This window comes from Naegleria lovaniensis (assembly GCF_003324165.1).
Source record: "Naegleria lovaniensis strain ATCC 30569 chromosome Unknown tig034, whole genome shotgun sequence".
Lineage (NCBI taxonomy): Eukaryota > Heterolobosea > Eutetramitea > Acrasida > Naegleriidae > Naegleria > Naegleria lovaniensis.
The window spans coordinates 44,697-62,356 of NW_025407857.1; the positions used below are offsets into that span (position 1 = coordinate 44,697).

Sequence of the window (17,660 nt, forward strand, 5' to 3'; positions counted from 1 at the left end):
CCACCTCAATCTTTACATCATTCGCCAGGTGTGTTTGAGAGTCTTCTTGGATTCACAGAGAGGATGAGATTAAAGATCGATGAAAAGCGTTCAGCATTGAATCCTCTTCTTCTTCGTTTGCTTGTATCATCTTCAATGTTTGAATGATTGTCAAATTAAATTTCACACTTTTCATGAACCTTCAAATGAGGTCATGACATTAAAAAAACTCAAGCAGCCAAGATCATACACAAGAGTAATAATGTCACTCCTCCAATAACACTCCATTGTGAAAACGTCAATTGATGCCTCGACCATGCTTCTCCAAAGAGCTGTAAATCCGCTTTTGTGAAATTCCCAAAAGATGTCAAATTCGTTAACGACATGATCCATTGTTGATGAAAATCGACCGAAGTATAGACTCCTCGATTCGTGTATGACTCTTGAACTCCACACTTGTCAGGACCATAACTATAGATATTCAGGGAGGTGGACCATTAAGATGTTCATGATTTTTGAATTTTCCAAAAATCTTAATCATCATAACGTGCTTACCTTGTGAGTCCAGTTTGAGTATAAATTCCATGTTGAATGAATAACAAAGGTCCACCAGAATCGCCAGCACCTTTTTCATGATCCATTCCATTCATTATCATAAATCCCAACATTCCAAATATATATTTATCATCATCCTTATTGTTATACGAAATTATAAAACCATGATGACTTACAAGTATCCACTCCTTCTCCAGCTCCTGCACAGGTCTGTCCCCGCGATGTGGACATTCCCAATCTCAACTCATTACATGCCGAGTCAGGTACAATGGGTACCATTCCCTTCCTCAGAAAGTCAGAGACCCGATTCGCTCCACTGTAATAACCCCAACCCAACACGAAATGTTGAGTCTCAAAGGAAGGTCTTTTCAAAGTCAAGGCAATGGGTTGAATGGTAGAAGTCCAAGGTAAATCTTCATGTAATTCCAATAAGGCTATATCATTGGCTGCAAAGGCATCACTGTAACGAGGATGGACATGAATGTGTTTCACTCTCGCTCGGATACAATTCCAGAACCGAAATTGAGTCGTTCGTCCAGTAGTAGTAGCAGTAGTAGTTCTCTCCATGCTCTCCCTGTTAGAGGTTAAAGAAGAACCAGGTGAGGAAGAAACACCATCCATAAAACCCTCCAAACTACACGTGGATAAACGATACGAACCGACCATGACGGATAACTTGTTGGAGGGAATGACCTGACCCGATAGCACGACACAATGTCCAGCCGTTAAGATCCATCGTTTGGCAATGATAGTACCTCCGCATCGATGGTAGGGATCTCGTTGAGGAGAGGGTTGATATTGGAGAGAGGCCATGAAGGGAAATTCACGACTGTCCATGACGATTTGACCTCCTTGGACAGAGACTTTGAGAGTCATGGCATGTATGAAGAAGAGAGGATTCAATGTACTGCTGGTACTCCTACTACTGAAGAAGAAGAAGGAGAAATTGAAAAGTGGTAAGACTTCTAATAAGATGAATACAAGAACGAGTCTTGAAATAAATGTTTTGCTTTTCAGAGTTTGGGGATTTGAAGAAGGTTTCATGAATTCCGATTAAGAGTAGTAGAGTGGATGGTGTGGTAGGTTTTTTGAATTTCAACCAACCACTAACGAACCTGTTGTAAGCTTTCAAATAAGCCAAGACTGGTGTTGGAAATTACATATGGCGGGATTTGAATTAATGTCATGAACATGGAAATGTAATAGTTCATCTTTGGTATGACATTGATATCGCATGTCGCAAATAGTAACTGTTGTTAGGGCAATAATTTACATCATGCTCGTTTGAAGGAGCATTGGAATAACATCTATATGATGGATAATATGATATTCGTTCCTTTTCAAAATTCTTTAAACACCAAGATGAGCGCCTTTATTTAAATCAACAATTTGAACAAAACAAACAAATCGAACAAAGTGCTGATCTTGCAAGCAAACACTCAAAGAGCGAAAGCCAGGGGAAAGGACCCAACGCACACAAGGTGGGGAAGACCCAACACACAAGGTGCTCAAAAACTAACTCTATGTGTAGTAAGGAATCGAAGAAGAATATTTCTTGCTCCATTGATATCTCTGTCAAAAATTGAGCCACATGATGGACAACGAAACACTTCAGATGATCCAACCGTATGAATATGTCCACAACATGAGCAAGTTTTGGATGTATACGCTTCGTTGACAATATAAATGTGTGTCCACGGATGCTCTCTAGCTTTGTGAAGCAATCTTTGCTTGAATCTGTAATGTGACCAAGTCAACATTTTTCTTGCAGTCTTGCTGTTAATTCTCCTATGGAGTTTCTTTACCATTTTCTGAGTCTCAAACGAAGGAAGTAAGATCACTTGGTAGTTTCGACACAACCACAAACACAGTTTCTTGTGTAGATCATCCACAATATTTCTAATCTTTTGTTGAATTCTTCTTCCTGCTCTCTTGTACTTGTATCTTTTGCAATGTCTGACTTCTGGTTGAGACCACTTCGATTGCAACTTGTCATACGCGCAACACAATCTACCAATTCTTGGAACTGACTGTTGATGATTATATTGACATGTTGAGTTTGTAATAAATTGTGGCTTTTGTTCTTTTATTTTAGCGCAGAGCAATTAAAAACCGTTTATTATAACAAAACCTCCAAAACAAACAAGGTTAGTAATAAAGCAGCGTCATCAGGACTGTGTTTTAGTGATGGTTTTTGAAAGAATTTGCTGGAATTATTCTTTTGGCTTCAACGGTTGTTTAAACCATTCAAGAAGGGTTTAATACAATAGGATTCCAATCCGTGAAGGTCCCAGTTAAACCTTAAAAGATTGATCGTTGAGCGTGAAAGATTGAAGTGTTTTGATGTTGGAGAGTCGTATCGAGTTAGACACGTTGTGGTTGGTGAGCTGGTCACTTTTCAAATGTAAATGGTTCACGTTTTTGTAGACACCCAAAATATTACGCAAAATTCTTTCATCGAGCAATGGATGATCGAGTCGTAACGTATAGCTGTGTGCGTTTGGATTTGATGGCACTAGCAGTATGACATTGTTTCTAAAAATCACAAATGACCCTTCATGGCCCTTCTCAATTTTACATAATTTTCTACAATTATTAAATAATCTGGTGACAGTCCATCGGCTGACGTCAATGCCTTCAATTTCTAATTTTTCTAAATGATTCTCAAGAGCTGAATAAAGATCAGCCAAATATTTCATGGAGTTTTCAGTTACCTTTGTTTTTGATAAATTTAAGTGCTTCACGTTTTGAGGACTTGGCAACGACTTGATCATTCCAATACATCCATTGTCAGTAATTGCTGTATTTTCTAGTTTTACTCTATTAATGTCGTACAACTAAATATTCTCGTGAAATGCTTACCGTTCAATTTGTGGAATTTTAGTACAAATTCCCACAATGATATCATCATTTAATTGTACATTGCTAAGATTGATTTCTTTCAAGAACGAGAGTTTTGGAAGAGCAATCATCAGAATATTATTGTTAATATCATAAACCTTTCCACATAAATCCATTACAGTTAAATTAGAATGATCTATTTTACCATTATTAATGGCATCTACCAAAGTCTTCAAGAATAAATCAAATTCAAATTTTGAAAATGCAGTCGGGAGTAATTTCTTTGGAGAGGTAAATATTTCCTCTTCCTGATAATTATGAGGAGGAAAAATCAATTGTAATTTTTCAGAAATGTCATATAGCGATGGTGATTCCGTTGATAGTGTTCCATCTTCTTTCCGAACATTTTCAAGGATCAAAGCTAAATGAAATAAGAAATTGCTTGAGCGATCCAACAATTGATGATGATGAATAATTGTACACTTACGCATGATATGCTGGATGATTGCTTGAGCTCTTGCAGCCGTTCGGGAAGAAAGATAATTCCTGATGGAAGACGATGAAGACATTTTTTTAAGAACTTGTTTGCTTTTGTGTTTCAAATTCTTAATGTCAAATACATTCCCAATTCATTCCGAGCTTGATCCAATAATAAGCGTTTTGAACGGCAATCAGAGAGTGTTTTAGTATCTTATTGAATGTTTGGAAAAGATGAAAAAAATGAGTTTAAAGAGAGACGACATCATCACAGAATTTCCAACCAACACCAAGAAGAAGGATGAAGAAGGTATTCATCAACGACACGTTCGGAATACGTTCAAAATCGTTCAGAAATATTTTACGGAAAATGAGATGAGTTGGGACTTGAGTGGGACTTACCTACAAGATCTTTGTGATGATAACAATCAATATGAAATTGAGCATTTAGGAAAGGAGGCCAATCAAGAAGCAATACTCGTTGAATTTTATGCTTCTCGTAATTATCTTGAAGGATTTTCTAATCATGTGGTGAGAATCTTGGGAAGATGTATATTCACGCAAAGTCTGCGAAAACTAAACTTGAGTTGCAATAATTTAACGAAATTTCCACCATTGAAAGAGCTTGTAAATCTACAGGAATTGTTGCTATCAAACAATAAGATTTCAGAAATAGATCCTCAATTAGAAAATTGCATTAATTTAGAGAAATTGGATTTGAAAATGAACAGAATTACGTCACTCCAAAATCTACCACTTCCAGCTAATGGGGCCACAAATAACAAGCTTGTATATCTTTCCTTGAGTTGTAATCAGCTCGCTGAAATCAACGACACGGAGATGCGAAAGTGTGGAAATTTGCAACATTTGGGGTTATTTGGGAATTTAATTGAAACACCTCTAACACAAATATTAGTTTTACTTAGTGAGAGTTGTGGAAATGCATTACAAGAGTTGTGGTTACAAGCTAATCCCATTACACCTATTAGCTCAATTACTGCAGATGAAAATGTGCTGGGAGTCCACAATAGAGTTGAAATAATTAGTCAAACATTGTCTCTATCTAGAGACAAGGAAATTGAGCTTGTTCAACAAAGACTTCCTGCGCTTTCTCATTATAATGGAACGTATTTAAATTAATACTACATTTTCTTATCATGTTACAAATCTCCACTCAACCATCAGACTTTTTCAGATAAGGAGTGTAAGAATTACTTTGGTTAGAACAAGCGTGTTAAGCCTTGTGCATGATGGTAAAGCTATATGACCAAGGATATGACTAAAGAAGTTCTTCTCAGTTTTTAATTTTATTATTTAGAGCTTGAATTTTGGAGTCTTTTAGACGTATCAGAAGTTGTAGTTTGTTGATTTTTGACTCAAGAAGCTTGACCGTCTCCTCAAGCTCATGAATTTTTGCATCTTTTTCTCGAACTAGTTCGATATCCTCGGTAGAAAATTTTCCTAACGGATTTGAGTTATGGTACATGGAATCGTTGTTAGGTGTTTGAACATTGTCATGATTCTCCTTCACTTTGTTTGGAGCTTGTTGACTAGAGCCTTTTTGGTTCGACACTACGTCCATATGATCGTCACCATAATCTCTCTGGGTTGCTCTCTGAGAACGAGCTGATGACGCAGAAGCAGGTCTCCTTGTTTTTGATGTTGTCTGTTGTTGCGTGTTTGAATTCTCCCTAGAATTGTTGTGATTTCCTAGTCCGCTTGACGCCCTAGACCCTTGTTGTTGTTGTTGAGTAAGCTTTCGTTGTTGAATTTGAGATACTTTGATTTGAAAGTTCTTTAACATTCGTTCAGCCGCAAAGGGTTTACATTTTACCATGTCGTCAAATTCTTTAGGGTCTACATAAAAACCAATTTTTTGAAATACCTTTTCTGTTGTTGGCAATTTCGACATTCCAAATCACCTCTGAACTGTTGAAGTACAACACAAAAAACTTACGGTCTAAGGTTTGCCAATTGTATCCTTTTTGCTTAGAGCTACTTGTAGAAACATAATTATGAAGATCCACCAATTTCGGAAAGAAATGCTTAACCACCTCTGCCATCAATACTCCGTCGCTGAAATCTCGGGCAATGTTCTTTTTAGGTCTACTCAAAGGTATTTCATCGACCCATGTATACAACATTTGTAACTCCTCCTCATCAAAAGACGGAATGGTTCCATCTCCTCCCGATCCACTTGTATCATGTAGTTGATGAGCCTGATGAGCGTGTACTCTCGTCGTTGATGAAGGTGATGTGGGCGGGTTTTGAAATCGTGGTGCTTGACTCATTTTTTACAGCTGCAGAGCTCATTTGGACTCAACCACCGGTAAAAAGTGATGGCGCCAAAGTCAATTACTTTCATGCAGCTTGATCATTCTTTGGTATCATCAACATTAGAGTAATTTTTTAAGAGAGTTCATACCTCACATTGGAAGTCTTTATTGCAACAAACAATTACTATTACTATTTTTTCTCTTTCTGCGTGCTGAGGTTGTTGTGTCCACGCTTTCAGACACTTGCTCTTCATCTGTCCATTGTTGGCCAACTTCATCAACCACAATCATGACACGTTCTTGAGGTGGTTGTCTCCAAGATCCCCACGTGGTCCAACTCAAACGATGAGCACTCTTCTCAACAAGAGAGGCCTTTGCTTGCTTCTCTTTTCGTTTTCTCTGTTTTGTAATTTTGGAACTAGTTAACTCATTCGAGTTGTTGCCACTATTATTGGAATTTGTAGAAACCACAGAGAGAGGAACGTTTTTACATCTTCGATAGTAATATTGAGAATAATCTGCAGTTGTATCATTCAGGAGTGGTGGTCTTCGATAATGAGACCGATCGCTCATGGGTCCACCATCTCTGCCAGATCGAGAAGATTTGAACTTTTCATGAATGCTTGGAGTACGTCCGTGAGTGGAAGACGAGGTTGCTGCTGTTGACGACGGTGATGATCCATAATATTGCTCATTGAATTGTAAATGAGTCATGATATCAGCATTGAGAATAATGTCATTCACTAATACTTGTGTGCTCTTCTTCACGTCAATGCAATTCAAAACGACAACATTTCTTCGCATTTCTTCTCTTCGTTCTTGAGAGGTGGCAACATGAATGAATTGTTCAATGATAAATTCACAACACGAGTGCCACTCTTCAAGCTTGGAATCACCAAATTTGTGTTGAATGGATGGAATTTTTGGCTCTGTCTGTTTTTGTCCTTCAGCTGCTGGATTGAGTTGTTGAACACAATGTACAAGTGAATTCTTTCGAGTTGGAGTGAGTGGGAATTGTTTTAAGGCTTCCTTAAAAACGTCCACAAATGTAAATACCAACAAGATGGGTATGTCTGAAAAGTACTTTCCATTCACACATTGTTCAAACTTCTCTAGTGAGTATTCGAGACGATTTTTCTCAATCATTGAACCACTGAAAGAATCTTTGACCTGAATAGTTTTGAAAAAGTCACATAAATTCACGACATAGACCATTGCATTTGATGTGTAGCAGCACACAATCCACTCTTTTTTAGAGAAGGTGATTTTGGGATTAATACCTCCCTTTGTAAATTACGATTATTGGGAGTGGATTCATGCATACATACATGACAGGCCATAAACGATGATAACTATTAAATATACAACAATGGAATCTTAATACATACCATTGTAACAATGCTAAATATCGTGTTTTTCTGTTTGGGAGGAGTAGGTTTTTTAACTGTCTTTGGAGGAGGTTCATGAGCTTCAATTGTTGGAGTGTTGTTAGAATTCGTAATGTGTGACTTTAAAAAGCTAAGTAATCGACGTGGGCTTGAGAGTGGTTCTTTCTTTTCTTCTACCACTGGTTTTTGTTCTTGAATCTTGTCAAGAACGAGAGGTCTTACTGCTGCTACAACTTCTTGAGTTGCAGAGCCTCTATGATTTCCGGCCAATGCCTTATAAATATGTGAATTTACAGAATATAACAGTGTGGAGTCAGATTTGGAATAATCTGTGTGGGATTGTGTGGTTGTAAATGACGATGATAACACTGTTGCACATGATTTCTTGTGTTCTCCTGGTCGGTTTTCGTGTGGTTGTTGGGAAAAAGTTGGAGCCTCTTGAGTGATCAAAATTGTGTGGTTACCCAATTCTTGACTATTGATAGGATCTGAGGCAGTAGTGGAAGACGAATTTGAGGCCGTTGAAGATTGTATCTCTGAAAGTGGAGGCAAGTTGAATTTGAAATTATATTCGGTGGTAGTACTGGATTGAGCATTGTTTTCTACTGGAGATCCAGTACTCACCATCGAGTTCAGTAAAATGATGATTTCAGAAGGCATTTGAGTTGTTTCTGAATTAGAAATTCCTTCTCCCAATAATTGAGTACTGTTGTGTGAAGAAGCATCATTATGATCATCATCATTGGCCACATCTCCTCCAAATCCAAACATTTTCGATGGCATTTTCAATAAATATCGATCCACTACATGTTCCATAATGGATGGAAAAGCCGAGAATGCATTTCCAATTTGAACAGACATTTCACTCAAATACTTGTCTTCTTTTTGAAAACCATTCATAGACTTGGAGTCCATCTCGCCACTACAATTATTCTTGAATAATGTATAGGCATGGAAGGTATGTTGAAGTCCCAAATGATTCTCCCACAATTCTTTACAGTCGTTGAAAAACTCGGTTCTCAATCGTTGATTCGCAGCTAACTTCTGAGGCTCGTGAATCTTTTTCATGCGCTCCACTATTGAAAAGGTCTTTTCGAGTTTCCATTGTAGTTGTTGGCAGGAAAGTTTCCCTTCCTTCATGACTACGAGAGCTTTCTCTGCTGCCATGGCATGGCAATAGTCGCAGTAGTCATGATTGTCCGTGTTGGAAGAAGACGTTGTGTTTTTCAATTTGTCCAAATTTGTAAATTGTTTTAGGAATTGATGAAATTCTTCCTCTGTCTTGTAGAGAAATCCTTTCGCTTCGGCATCATCAATTAATATACGGAAGCACACAAATATTTGAGATAATAATTCATAAGGAAGAGCCTTAAGAACAGCATCCGAGAAGGCATGTCTTCTTTTTTTCAATACTGTAACAGGAGAGAATGAGGATGTTTGATCCAAAAGAGAGGTAGTACTTGTTGATTGTTGTTGAGAATTAGAGTTGGGAGTTTGTGCTTTCTTCTTGATATTGAGAATTGGGCGTGCAGGAGTGTTCTCTTCTGTTTTGTTGCTTTCAATCTTGTTGATGATTGAACTGACGCTCACTTTTGATATTTCCGATTCCAAAACTTTAGTCTTGTTGATGGGTGGACTACTCGAAGAGTCGTTGTTGTTGAGGTTGTTGAAAAGTGTATTGGAAAGAACTGGTCTAATGGATCTTCTCCGAGCAGGAGGTAATGGCCTTGGATGATTACGGGCAAATAATGGCAAACGAGGTAATGGTCTCGAATGACTGACACGTTGCATCAACGGAGAGTCGTTGTTCAAATGATCATTTGGAGCTGATGATGAATTCATTGAGAAATTAAAATTGGTATGAGGAGAAGAAGGGAGTAGAGATGATCCAGTATGGTTGTCATCCTCATTGCTATTGTTTGTTTGGTGTGGGAGCTGATGATGATGAACGGAAGGTGATGATGTGGCAAAGGATGAAACCGTTGATGCCGATGATGACGAAAGGGAATTGGCCGTTGATGAGAAACTGAAAGGTTTTGGACTATTGCTACCATCGTGTTGTTGTTGCCATTGAACATGATGTAAGTGATTGGGAATGTTAATTGGAGAGGATCGGAGACTTGATGGTGTATGTGGATGACTACTATTTGGTGATCTTGGAGTTTGAATGGAAATTCCATCACTAGACTCCTCTACCAACGGTGTCGTATGAGGAATGAGTTGAAAGAGATGAAAGAGAGTCGACAAACCCGACTCTGAAAGACCATACAATAATAATTTCACCATGGTGATGATGATTGATTAATGAATGATGATGAACTAAGTAATTAATGAACAAAGGATGACACTCGGATGATGTCAAGGTTAGAGAGCTCTCTTGTTCGTGATGATGAACCACACACAGTTCTGTTGCAATTTCTTGTAGACGGCGCTGTATGAAAGGCTCTCTGATGAGACTGGAACCAATAGCTGAGAAGCCAAAAGTTGAATCAAGCAAAGACCATTCAACGTCGTATGGCGGCGCATCCGACGTTGAAGCGCACTAAAAACCTGTCAGATATTCGTCAAGTCAAAAATGAAAAAGAAAGCATAAAAAAATTTATTCGTTGAATGTCATGCAGTAGAATTGGTAATAGTTCTGGTTTAGGGTGCTAGCAAGGATCTGTCTTCCGTGAGCTGTTCGTTGGCACGCTGTTGTTTTACAAGCTTAAGCTGAAGCGAATAATGGTGTAACGTCCTATGGCCTCTATATTTCGTTTCAGTTTGTCTGTTGTTGCAGTAAGAACCCAAGTTGCTTCGGTTCTTCAAACCCTTGCAAACCAATCAGGAAGAGACTCACTCATTTTATTTTTGATTCCTTTGGGGTTCACTCAAATCAGCTGACGTGGGATTGACGAATATCTGACAGGTTTCTAGTACCAATTGCGCCGCCATAGAAAGACTGACCGGTTATGTCATGGATGAACCTAAAGCGAAACAATGTCAAGTCTCAACTTATTTTATGTCATCTGTCGAAAAAACGTTATTATTATTTCGCTGGAGTTGGTCCAATCATCATCAACAACAAGAAGAAAATTTTCTCATCCTTCTTCATCATCATCATCCAGAGTGGACTGAAACAAGAGTATCAATTGGATTGTATTCATCAAACAAACTTTTAATTTTTCAAATCCATTGACTTGGCGTCTCCTCTTCTCACGAGAAAATTTAAAAACACAATTTCAAGAACGTTGTTGTCATTATCCATTCTCCAATAATATTAATCATCCCCTTGTTTTATTTTGCAACCGCGTTGATTATCAACCATCATTCTCCAACAACAATAACAACAATCACAACAATAATAACTCGAGAACACCCTCTTCATCATCATCATCGTATACGAATTCATACTCCTAAAATTGAATTCTTTCATCTTGTTCTTCTTTCACTCGAGTGATTTTCAAATTTTCCTCATTCTGACTTTTACTCACATCCATTATTGATTGCTTCTTCTCATCACACCATGAGCGTGAACATGACCAATGTGGTGGATGAACTCACCAAAGTTGCTCAACACAAACTCGAATCTCTTCCCGTCTCGAAAGACATTCCTCGTCTCGCTCGAAAATTTACTCTTTTCAGATATAACAAACAAGATTCAACAATGCAAGAAAAGAATTTCACAGCGGATAAAGCCAAAGATAAGATTAATATAGTCTTGTTCGAATTGATGCATGCTTTGTGTTCAGAGATTGGTACTCAATCACCGGGTGGAGCTTCTCAAGAAATATTTGACACAGAGGTTAATACGAATATTCCAACGACTTTTGACAAGTATTTACTCAAGTATTATGGAGAGAATCATGCAATTATCAAGTTATTGAAATGTTGTAATCAGAGTCCTGTAATTGCTGTGTTGTTTCATGTGAGAGAATGTTTAAAGAATCATGGAATTGAATTTAAGGATTGTAGAGGAATGTGGGTAAGTAATAGTTGGAACATTTTGAAATTAATCGATGAAATACATCTTAATTCACACAAATTCACACACAACTCCAGTTCCTGGATTTCCACACTGGAAAGGACTTTAAAACACCAATCATTACTCAGAGACGTATCGAACAAGTGTATAGCATTTCAGAAGACAAATCCAGTCTTATTTGCAAGTATAAATTTGAATGGGAGATATCCATACAATTCGATACACTACATTGTGACCATATTACAAAAATTGAATTGAAACTGAAAGATCTTGATTACTCTGGTTATTCATGTCCAGAAAAAGAAAAGGAAGAAAGTGGAAAAGTGTTTGCAAAAGCATTTTCAGGAACTGTTGTGGACGGCTTGAAAATTGCAGTCACAGGCGATTAATTCATGTCATGTGATACCATTGATTCATTCATGTCATGTGATATCAATGATTCATACCATGACCCGACATTCCCTTGTAAATACTTCTCTTCCAATTTTTTCACTTTATTAGAACATTCACTTTGATTTTTCACAAAGCCTATTTTCTCTCTGGCCGACATTCACGAGGTTTTCACACAAACTCCTCTCTAAGCATTCAATTTTTATAGTTTTTAATTTAGGAATGGACAACCTTCACATGATTCACTCTAAGACGATCCTCACGTGTCATAGATTATCCCTACATTGTTTCATATTAAAATTAAGATTGTGTCTTTTACCAAATAGTACATGCCGTTTTGAAACGTTGTCCAGAGTGGACAACAAAGTTTGTGTGTTGGGGAGAATGGAGGTGAGTGCAATTCAGAAGTTTCACAATTTTGTTTGAAAAAAAATTCGTTACGAATTGTGTGTATCACCACATCATCATCATCATTCGCAATCGTTTCAAGAGAAAGATGATTCCGGAACAAGTTGGTTTGAAACAAGAACAAACCAAACAAGAACAGGCAAAGGAGGACAATGGCACCAAGAGTAGTATTGAAAATTCAGTGATTGCCAAACGTTCTCGGGAATTCTTTCGTCTTTCTCATTATGAACAGGCTGGAGGAAAAAGTACAACGGCCATTGAAGAGGAAAAGCAGATGAAGGAACAAGAAGCATTATCGGAGCAAGAAGTATTGAATATGTTGGTTCATGGTGGAACAGGTAAGTAGTAGTTCCGATTTGAGCACAAGTAGTAGTTTGAATATTGTACTTTACACCACCCAACTTGGTCCGCAATGTATCTATGAATTTATCGCGCAAATTTATGAAAACACATTGAATGCATCATGATGAAATGGATATTATTTCAAAACTATGGCCAATAGATAATGAAAACCTTCGTCAAAAAACAAGCCTCATTCAAACCATTCATGATTCAATTATCGGAGATGATGAAGTTTTTAAATCACCTTTTGGATATAGAAAAATAACTTATTGTGACTATACAGCTTCTGGAAGGTCGCTTAGTTTTTTGGAAGAGTTCATGAAGAAGCAGGTGATGACCATGTATGCCAATACTCACACAACAAGCTCAATAACTGGTCTTCAAAGTACATTATTTAGACATGAGGCTCGTTATATTGTAAGAAATGCACTAAACTGTGGAAAGAAGGATGTTTTAATATTTACTGGAAGTGGTTCTACAAGTGCTGTAAACAAGTTGGTTCACTTGTTGGGTCTTCAGAAGGGCGGTGACATGAATTTGCTCTTGGAAAAGAGAAAATGGGAAAAAGAGTTCAATATCAAGAATAATTTATTAGAAGACAATTTCAGACAGCCACAAACTAATTCTCCTTTTCCCTCTGACAATGACCAATTTTATGATGATTATTACAACATAGAGAATGGAGCTGATATTGACGAATTACGACCTGTTGTTTTTGTAGGACCAATGGAACATCACTCAAACATTCTTCCATGGAGAGAATCTTGTTGTCACATTGTTCCAATCAAATTATATATACCAACGACTGGCTCTACTGCCACAAGAAACGAAGTTGCTGATTTAGAGGACTTAGAAAACAAGTTAAAACACTTCAAGAATGGAAAGAGACAATTAATTGGAGTCTTTTCAGCTGCTTCCAATGTCACAGGTGTTTTAGAGCCTAATGTGAATAAGATATCCATCTTGATGCACAAATATGGAGGTTATGTAGTTTGGGATTATGCTGCAGCAGCTCCCTATGTAAAGATGGACATGAATCCAAGAGGAGTCTCAACCGAAAATTTGGATCATACATTTGGAAAGATTACTGAAGAAATTCCAGACGAGGACAAACCTTTATGTTACAAGGATGCTCTGGTATTCAGCCCACATAAATTCGTTGGTGGCCCAGGCACGCCAGGAGTCCTTGTTGTCAAAAAACACATGTTCAAGAATAAGATTCCAGAAAATCCTGGAGGAGGTACAGTATTCTTTGTGACCGATAGAGATCATCACTATGTGAAAAAGTCATACGAAAGAGAAGAAGGTGGTACACCAGAAATTTTGGGATCAGTCAGATGTGGTCTTGTTTTCCAACTTCGTCAAGCAGTCGGTACTCAATTAATTTCTCAAATAGAGACAGATTTTACGAATCGTGCCTTCAACGAATTCAAGTCTGTCAAGAACTTGGTAATTCTTGGCCATGGTCAAAATACTCCTCGCCTTCCAATTTTCAGCTTCCTTATTAGACACCATAATTCATTCCTTCCATCTACCTTCGTGTCAATATTGTTGAATGATTTGTTTGGTATTCAAACTAGATCTGGTTGCGCTTGTGCTGGCCCATTTGCTCACTTCCTCTTTGGGCTCAAGTACAGCGAATCTAAAAACCTTGAAAATGTGCTCTTGTCAGATGATGATTATGAGTTTTTGAGACCTGGTTTCGTGAGATTGAATTTCAATTACTTTATGGATGAGGATACATTTGTATACATTACAAAGTCTGTTAAATTTGTTGCAGAACATGGATACAAATTTTTACCATATTATTACTTTTATCCAGAAACAGGAGAATGGTTGCACAATCAAAACAGAAAATTCCCCACCAGAAGATGGCTACAAAACATTTCATACAAGAATGGAAAACTCGAATATAGACAAGAAATTGGCTACAAGATTACTTCCCCAAGCAAGGAATATGAAAAGTATTTAAAACATGCTGAAGAAATGGCTGATCAAGCAGTTAAGGAATTCTCTAATCCTAAATTCAGAATTGTTGACCAAGATTTACTACTACTCAACAAGACTAATACTAATTTATTGAAAGAAAACAGCATTATCAATAAGGAGAACCTTCCAACAAAAGAAGAAGAAATTGATCATGCCGAAAAATGGAGATGGTTTGTCTTCCCTAAGCAAATTGTGGAAGAGTTACAAGGAGGTGACATTCATTCAATTTTCAAAGCTTCTTATTTGAAGCCATGGACAGGTTTCGCAGTTTCAGAACAATCAGTTTCTTCAAACGAAACTGCCTCCACACAAAGTCGTCTCATTCACTCCACTCTCACTTCAGAAATTAATCCAGTTTCATCTTCGCTCATTGGAGTAGAGTTACCATCATCATCGACACAATCAACAGAAACGAATGTACAAGTGGAACCTTCTTCATCTACTCTACCTACGTCATCTATTGATGGTTTTGATATTGGAGAAGATGATTTTGGAGGAGATTGGAAAAAAGAAAGTACTGCCAAACCTTATGTTCAAAAACGACCAGTCATGTACAGCAGACCTGTCAATGTTTTTGATCATGAGACCAACAAGGAAATTATACTCTCTGACGAGGATGACAAGAAACGTCGAGAGGCACTCAAGAAACACTACAAAATGTGGCCAAAAGTTGATGCTAAAACCATTATGGGACCTGTAAAGAGAGCCATTCGTGAGTACGACATGATTCGTGACGGGGATCGTTTGCTTTTAGGATTATCTGGTGGTAAAGATTCCCTCACTTTGCTTCATGTTTTGCACGCACTTCAATACAGCAATTTGGGAGTGAAATTTGAATTTGGTGCCTGTACAGTGGATCCACAAACAGCATCCTATGATCCTTCTCCACTCATTAACTATTGTAAACAATTAGGTGTTCCATATTTCTATGAATCTCAATCTGTCATTGAGGGAGCTAAGGAATGTAATGCATCGTCTATTTGTGCATGGTGTGCCAGAATGAAGAGAGGAATTTTGTACAACACTGCAAGAAGAGAAGGGTATAATGTATTGGTTTTGGGACAACATTGTGACGATTTGGCAGAGAGTTTTATCATGTCCATTTTCCATAATGGTTATATGAGAACCATGAAGGCTCATTACACAATTGATGCTGGAGATTTACGTGTGATTAGACCTTTGATTTATGTCAGAGAGAGCGAGACAAAGAAGTTTGCATGGGAAAACAAGTTACCTGTCATTAATGAGAATTGCCCTGCTTGCTTTGAAATTCCAAAAGAAAGAGCACGCATCAAGACACTCCTCGCCAATCAAGAGCTTATTTATCCACAATTATTCCTTAGTTTACAAACAGCCATGAAACCACTCATGAGCAAAGATATTGAAGTGGAGGGACACAAAAAATTCAAGAGTGCCAAGCCCAAGTTTGAAACAATCACACAATACATTAAGGGATACAATGCCAACGAAGGTTCTTCCAGTGATGACTCTATGGTTTGCAGAAGAAAAACAATGGAGGAGGACGACGAGTTCAATGATGACGACGATGTTGGAAACGTTGTCACCAGTAAGAAGGAGTAAATAATGTAGATATTATAGATAATTATAGATTTTAGTGGTTATTCCAGTCCAAAACTTATTCTTTCTTTGAAAAACATTTTCCATGCACTCAAGAAAATTAAATATCATTCAAATATCTTGAAATTGCTTCGACCATCAAAAAAGTCACAGCATTCACTGGTACTGCACGTACCAATGTAGGTGCTAATCCCTTAAATAAGGATTTAGACTTTCTACACTCATTAAAAACGTCAATCACCTTCACACTGTATTCTCCTCTGGCAGCTGCTACTGGAGATCTTGATTGAATGAGACTTTTCACAACATCGGTTTGGTAGCATAGTCCCCAAGCACTTAGACCTGCCAAGCCACCACTCGTTAAAATCACTCTCCAATCAGAACGCAATTCTTCAATCTTCTTCTTAATCTGCTCTTCGTCAGCTCCTTCCATCTGCTTGGAGGCTAAATATCTCGAAAATCGTGTTTTACATTGTTCATAGGTTGCAAAATAAACTCCATTAAAACTCAACTCTCGAATCAGAGTAGACGAATAACCATGATAAATTCCTCTTAAACCTCCTTCATATTTCCAAATAAATTTAGCACAATCCATAAATCCTCTTCGACCCAAAGTGCCAGAGGTGGCTCGTGTGGTGATATGATCCGTTGAGGTTTGAAGTCTAATCTTAATAAGCTCTGTTGGACAAACCACAAAAGCAATACAAAAACCAGCCAATGAACCACTTGCAAACTGAATTGGAATTGAGGTTCTACGAATCATGGTCTGTTCTTCCTCACTTAAATTTCCAAGAAATGTAGAGAGTACATTCGGAAGCAATCCGTTATAGACTCCAAACAAGATACAATTGTTGATCGCTTCTCCAATCAGAGGAGAAAGTAATCCCTTGAAAAGAGAACGAGCTCCTTCTTTTGCTACTGCTTCTTTCAAAAAGTGAATGGCACCGAATTTTGAGGAAGTTTGTGTTTGAAGCCTTACACGGATGGTATCTGAAATGAACAAACGTGAGAAAGATTCCATTTGAATCCATAATTTCATCATCAATGAATGGTGATGATTTAAATAATTTTCCTTACTTACCTAATGGATGTCCAACAAATATTCCCGAGCTGTTGGAGTTTAGCCATGTGTGATTAGAAAAAAGAATAAAGAACTTACATTCCACCAATACTTCCTGCTACACATTCCTTTCCAAAATTCTTCATCAATTGTCCAAAAGATACTGATTCCGATGATACCACTACTTGTGATGATGTAGTAATTTCCTGTGGTGATGATTCCATTCTCAGTCAGATAATAAATAATTATATTTGGTGATGATTATAATTTAGGTCCAGTTCTGCAAATACTATTCTTCGTGATGGTTGTTCAATAAATTGAATCATCAATGAGACGTAGTGGTGATTGGGATGATTTCGAAAGAGGATTTTATTCCAATAAATTAAACAGAGAGAGCAGGAACAACACGTTGT

General features: G+C 37.6%; 8 protein-coding genes across 8 annotated transcripts; 3 read left to right on the forward strand and 5 right to left on the reverse strand.

Annotated features, from left to right (window-relative positions):
* Positions 1–209: 209 nt before the first annotated feature.
* C9374_008583 (uncharacterized protein) lies at positions 210–1,578 on the reverse strand (the record flags this gene model as incomplete). The annotated part of the gene is made up of 3 exons (XM_044698675.1): positions 210–450; positions 535–604; positions 711–1,578. The coding sequence occupies 3 exons, from the start codon at positions 1,576–1,578 to the stop codon at positions 210–212; spliced, it is 1,179 nt and encodes a 392-aa protein (XP_044545223.1).
* A 1,250-nt stretch (positions 1,579–2,828) lies between these two features.
* On the reverse strand, positions 2,829–3,944 carry C9374_008584 (uncharacterized protein; the record flags this gene model as incomplete). Its single annotated transcript, XM_044698676.1, has 3 exons — positions 2,829–3,354; positions 3,397–3,796; positions 3,863–3,944. 3 exons carry the CDS (start codon positions 3,942–3,944, stop codon positions 2,829–2,831), a joined length of 1,008 nt encoding a protein of 335 aa, XP_044545224.1.
* Positions 3,945–4,095: 151 nt separating this feature from the next.
* C9374_008585 (uncharacterized protein) lies at positions 4,096–4,992 on the forward strand (the record flags this gene model as incomplete). The annotated part of the gene is made up of 1 exon (XM_044698677.1): positions 4,096–4,992. The coding sequence occupies one exon, from the start codon at positions 4,096–4,098 to the stop codon at positions 4,990–4,992; it is 897 nt and encodes a 298-aa protein (XP_044545225.1).
* Positions 4,993–5,146: 154 nt separating this feature from the next.
* Positions 5,147–6,143, reverse strand: C9374_008586 (uncharacterized protein; the record flags this gene model as incomplete). Its single annotated transcript, XM_044698678.1, has 2 exons — positions 5,147–5,742; positions 5,810–6,143. 2 exons carry the CDS (start codon positions 6,141–6,143, stop codon positions 5,147–5,149), a joined length of 930 nt encoding a protein of 309 aa, XP_044545226.1.
* Positions 6,144–6,293: 150 nt separating this feature from the next.
* On the reverse strand, positions 6,294–9,802 carry C9374_008587 (uncharacterized protein; the record flags this gene model as incomplete). Its single annotated transcript, XM_044698679.1, has 2 exons — positions 6,294–7,412; positions 7,517–9,802. 2 exons carry the CDS (start codon positions 9,800–9,802, stop codon positions 6,294–6,296), a joined length of 3,405 nt encoding a protein of 1,134 aa, XP_044545227.1.
* Positions 9,803–11,021: 1,219 nt separating this feature from the next.
* Positions 11,022–11,869, forward strand: C9374_008588 (uncharacterized protein; the record flags this gene model as incomplete). The annotated part of the gene is made up of 2 exons (XM_044698680.1): positions 11,022–11,480; positions 11,558–11,869. 2 exons carry the CDS (start codon positions 11,022–11,024, stop codon positions 11,867–11,869), a joined length of 771 nt encoding a protein of 256 aa, XP_044545228.1.
* A 497-nt stretch (positions 11,870–12,366) lies between these two features.
* C9374_008589 (uncharacterized protein) lies at positions 12,367–16,190 on the forward strand (the record flags this gene model as incomplete). The annotated part of the gene is made up of 2 exons (XM_044698681.1): positions 12,367–12,616; positions 12,781–16,190. The coding sequence occupies 2 exons, from the start codon at positions 12,367–12,369 to the stop codon at positions 16,188–16,190; spliced, it is 3,660 nt and encodes a 1,219-aa protein (XP_044545229.1).
* A 97-nt stretch (positions 16,191–16,287) lies between these two features.
* Positions 16,288–17,471, reverse strand: C9374_008590 (uncharacterized protein; the record flags this gene model as incomplete). Its single annotated transcript, XM_044698683.1, has 3 exons — positions 16,288–17,177; positions 17,269–17,297; positions 17,347–17,471. The coding sequence occupies 3 exons, from the start codon at positions 17,469–17,471 to the stop codon at positions 16,288–16,290; spliced, it is 1,044 nt and encodes a 347-aa protein (XP_044545230.1).
* Between the last annotated feature and the right edge of the window lie 189 nt (positions 17,472–17,660).